Source organism: Acanthisitta chloris, unplaced genomic scaffold (genome assembly GCF_000695815.1).
Source record: "Acanthisitta chloris isolate BGI_N310 unplaced genomic scaffold, ASM69581v1 scaffold38168, whole genome shotgun sequence".
Taxonomy (NCBI): domain Eukaryota; kingdom Metazoa; phylum Chordata; class Aves; order Passeriformes; family Acanthisittidae; genus Acanthisitta; species Acanthisitta chloris.
This window is the reverse complement of record NW_008689344.1, coordinates 22,325-27,461: the sequence shown is the minus strand read 5'-3', so window position 1 is coordinate 27,461 and position 5,137 is coordinate 22,325. Positions and strand designations below refer to the sequence as shown.

At 35.6% G+C, this 5,137-nt stretch overlaps 1 protein-coding gene across 1 annotated transcript in view; it reads right to left on the bottom strand.

The window, feature by feature from the left end:
• Window positions 1–5,137, bottom strand: part of LPCAT1 (lysophosphatidylcholine acyltransferase 1) — a 51,287-nt gene that overhangs the window by 29,819 nt on the left and 16,331 nt on the right. The window contains exons 6-7 of the mRNA XM_009081373.1: window positions 2,901–2,935; window positions 376–430 (exon numbers count right to left, since the gene is read on the bottom strand). Coding sequence (XP_009079621.1) covers window positions 376–430; window positions 2,901–2,935 — 90 coding nt within the window. The remainder of the gene's footprint in view (window positions 1–375; window positions 431–2,900; window positions 2,936–5,137) is intronic.

Sequence of the window (5,137 nt, the reverse complement as noted above, 5' to 3'; positions counted from 1 at the left end):
ACAAGGCTGTTCTTAGTCCATGAGCATTGACACACTGGGATGTCTAACACACAAAGTTGGTATACTACTTGGAATAGCAATCAGGTGATTAAAAGACTTACAAAAGACTCTTAAAACAGAGTCAGAAATGTATCAACTCAATTCAAAATCAGTAAGAAAGTAAAGTCTTAACCCAAGTGGAAACCGTATTTTGCTATTCCATTTTTAGGCTGTGTTTTCAGACAGAAGACATTTGCCTGAATATAAGATGTACTTTAACCTGTTTTTACATACATAACATACAAAGTTTGAATGCAAACTTTTACTGCAGAATTAAGTACAATATTATGTATTCTGAAACTGCTCAGAATATACTGGGTTGTTTTTTTTACTGACCTCAATTTCCACAGAATTGTGAAACTGACATAAAGTAAGCCACAGAATTTCAAACCTAAAAGGGGAAAAAGACAGGAAAAGGATGGAGGAAAAAGGTTTATATGTTGTGAACAGTAGTACATCACATCCAAAAGTCTTCAAGTAACATTCCTACTTGTAGGTTTGATCATATTCAGATATAAATTAACAGAAAAGGCCTTTGAAAATACTTCTGCACACTGCATTCTGTAAGGTTGAACCAAAGCAGTTTACACTGAATTTGCATCTTAAAAAATATTCAAAAGCAGAAAGGCAAACAGTAGTATGATACACAGTTACTAATATATACAGTGAAAAATCTATGCATAATGTGCAAAGAAAGAGTAAGTATGTTTCAGGAAAATTCTGCATTCAGCTTAGAGTTGGCAAGATTAATTATAACCACTTAGATTTTATCATTACCTCGGTTTGGAATCAAAGTTCATTATACGTCAGAAGCCTGTTAATGAAATGCAGTACGTGTGCTTTAATAGCCTAAGATACAAGATAACTGGAATCAACTTGACCTCAGAAAGCATTAAGATTCAAATCCAGGAAAGGATTTAGTAAACCCAAATTAGGGAGCAGTGGTAGTAGCCACATTTTTATACAGTATCCAGTTAGTTACAGCAGTCAATCATTGTGAGGGGAAGGCTGCTCAAAATCTTCTTACACAGATAAAGTGCAGTTCCTAAAAGCAAAACCCTACTCATTTTTATAAACACTCATGCAGGGCTGCAAAATACTTCTTCCCCTTCCTTCCTATTGAACTTCCAGCACATTAAAGCAAAGAAAAGGATAAAGAACAACAGTGGAACCTGTGATTTGAAGTTCACATCACTGACAGGAAGCATCAATGCCTGGTTTCTAGGTCCATGTCCAAGGGCATTAAAAAACCCCAGGAAGTTACAAGTAAACTTTTATCTCTGTAATCGTCAAAGATTAAACCTTAAATTTAAAACTGATAGAACCTATATCTCACTCAAGTCTGATGCAGAGAAAATTTAAGTTGTATTCTATAGTCATTCTTTGTTTTCAAGGCAGAGTCAGCTGATCTGCCCTGAACACTGTCAAACTAGTAAAAACATTACTTTCAATATGTAGAAGAAAGTGTGCAAGTTAGCATGAGACAAATTCTCAATCCGTTCTACAGGCTATAGCACCTTTGAACAGAATACTCCTAGACACAGCAACATTTCCAGATTAAGTTTTGGTTAACACTATGACAGAAGAAAGATACTTGCTGAGAAAATGAAGACTGTATCAGTCCTAACAGTATCTTCTGCTAAGACATCAGAAATACGTTTTAGGTCACTCAGAATTAATCCTAATTAAGTAAAGCCGTAATTTAAACTGACCCAGTCAATTTGTGTAACATCACATGCTGCCTCAGATTCTAATTTAGCTTTAATTTAATTTAACTCTATTAGCAGAGATCAGCACTTCATAATAAGAGTTTCGTAGACATTAACGTGACAACACATCTACAAGTTGCTTCCCTCTTCTTCCTCCCCCTATGTGTTCTTGATTCCTCAGTTAGGACAATCAGCTGGAAGTAAGCTACACACCTTTCTCCTCTGGCTGAGTTATTTTTCTAGATGAATTGCAGTACAAATGCAAGGGAAGAGGTCGGATCTCATGAGAACACAGATCCCTGCATGCAGTAAATGCTGCAGCACCTACTTATGTTATACACTCTCATGGATTCATCTACTTCTAATGTGACAATTTAATTGTAGGCTGAATCTTGATCGATGATTTCCTCAAGTCTCCAAGTCTAGTCATGTCCTTAATTAGACTTGGTTCCCAGGTGCAAGAATAACTGACAAAATTCTAAATTACTTCAATCTTGGATAATCCCAATGGTTTCTTCATTACAACTAAAATATAGGACCTCTGATGGGACATTCAAAACAATAGTTCCTGAAGAGGAGGCTAAGGCGAAGCCATTGACCATAGAAGCCAACTCCCCTTGACTTAGGGTTCAAAATTTCTTCTTTTGATATTTACTTAAACATTTTAGAATTTCTACTAAAATCCCAATGTGAAAATAATGCTTAATTTTTTTTTCAAACAGACATGAACTGCTTCACTTAATATTTTACATTACATGAGTTTGCTAAGGAACTTCTGTCTAGACCAATTTCAAACAACAGCCCTACAGGTATTATACAGCAATATACCAAATCGACTTGCAGGCAAAAATATATGTAGAGGGGAAGCAAGTTGTTTCACTTCAGGCACTTGGTTAAAAATCAAAATTTAAAATAAAAACCTAAAATCCATTCTGCAAACGAACAAAATCATAGCAGAAGTACATTGTTTATACCTGGATTCCTCTATATTACTATTATAAGAATTAGGGAATAATAGAAAAAAGACAAATTAATCCCAAAGAACAATCCAATAACCAGCAACTGGTCGGCTAGATATGACTATAAGTTAGGTAAATAAAAACTAAGAAGGAAAGCAATCATGATACAAGCAATAAAATATAAACCACTTACGCTCCTGGTCCTTGCCATGTCCATGTGATTGTGTCCTAAGGAAAAAAAAAAGTATAACAGTTGCAATTAATTATTGTGCTTTCAACTTTTTACATTATAGACAGCATTACTGGTGGCATGTCACTAAAGAGTTTTCATGGAAACTTCAGTGCCCTCTTTGCGAAAGTTCTTAATTCTATTAGGAATTAGCCTATCTTTTATATAGTTAAATTCAAATTTCTAAAAGACCAGAAAGATATTTATTCCAACCTACTGAAAAGTTCCATTTTAGTTCTATGCTACCATCCAAACCCATTTTAGAGAGTTCAAGTGATCACACGTGCCATGGTCTTGAAAAATCAAGTCAAACTCAAGCTTTAATTACCATTTAGAGGAAAAGACCATGACAAGTAAAAATTAAAGAATATAAACATAACTAAAAGGTGAAAAATGCAATGAATGTGATAGATCAACAGCTCGGTGAGTAAGGTCAATGTATTACTAAAGTCCACTAAAAATTTAAAACTTGAATCAAACAAAATATGATAAAGAATTATTCTATCCATTGCAAATCAACATACATGCATAAAAATAAGACTTCCCCATGTACTGATCTTTTAGAACATTAATGTTTATAGTTTTACACTGTTTCTGACAATTTTTATGTCCCTGATAACACCTTAAGTAAACACATTATGGGGGTTTTTTCTTTCCTTTTTTTTTTCTACAAGGAACTTTCACTTACAAACCCTGAGAAACCAGTGTAGAGAGTTGATAATTTATCTAATCAGACAAAAGATCTGCCTTACAGAACACCACCACAGCACTGCATGTATCCAACACAGCTCTCTAAATTGAAACAATGCAAAAGGAGGTAAAGAAAAATGTGAGCTCCACAAGAGCACCTATAACACCAAACAGTGAAGAGGTACTGTCAGAATCCAGCCTTGTCCTGGCTAGCTGGCAAGCCAAACAAACTATCTATCTAATCAACAATCCTGCAAAAAATTCCTGATGTGAATGTCACAGCAGACACACATATGTTATCTCATCAAGAATATCAAGATGCAGCAGGGATCATGGCTATAAATGCTGTCTAGGAGAAAACAAGATACTGGTCTGTAAGAGGCAGATGTATGTTTATAGGAGACTCCTACCAGCATATCCAATACTTTTATTATAAAACTAGCAAGCAGATAATGGGAAGTGGAATTTTCCCTACCTAGTAAAGGGATCTTTCATATTTATCACAGCTACAACAGCTTATGCATATGGGCAGCATTCACTTTGACAGCATCCTGAGCAAACTTTGAAAACTACTGTATGTAGGTAGTGAATATTTTGAGTTGTGTGGAAGTACATAAAATAATAGAATAGCTTGGGTTGGAAGGGACCCTTAAAGGCCACATATCCCAACTCCCCTGCAGTGAACAGGAGCATCTTCAACTAGATCATGTTGGCCAGAGCCCCATCCAACCTGACCACGAATGTTATCCTCTGTTACTTCCTCTCAGCAAGAGAGGAAACGAGAAGAGCCGTTTCCCGTATAGTTTGCATTTGACACAAGAAGTTACTGAGTGTCATTGCCAACCTTCAAAGAGCAGATTGGCTGTGTTTTCACATGTGCAGCCAGCCCTGATATACCAAAGCTGTACAAGACATGCCAAACCTCTTCTCAAATAGCACAGTTACTATCTACAAACTGGCCTTTGGCTTAAACTGATAATTTAGAAACGGAAGAGAAGTTGCATAAAGGAAATTCAGATTTCACAAGTTCTTTCAAAATCAAGAGTAGGAAGATGCATAAATCTCTCAGGAGTTATTAATGATTACAGACCCAAGGGTTCTCTGTACGTACTGAAAAGAGCATCTGCTGACTAATGGAAGATTTACTGAAAGGACCAAAAATGAATCAAGAGAGGTTAATCAAAAACACAACAAAAGAGAGTGAAAGAATTAAATGTTGGCTTTACTATACACTATAGACAAGTGTTCTAAGTGTCATCACATTAACATTCAACTTCAATTAATCTGCATTGTATCTGTGCTCTATTTCCAATGGAAGCAGCTTTCCTGGGCTTTACTGTCTGAAATAACCACAGGCTAATAATGAATACACGAAACTATTCAATGATAGGTATTCAGGGGGCAGGCCTGACTATTAAAAAAAAAGAATTTTTCACAGCAACCAGAATTAGATTTGCAAGAGAAGAACTGAATTTTCTTCATTTTTGCCACGTTTCATCCCAGAACATACT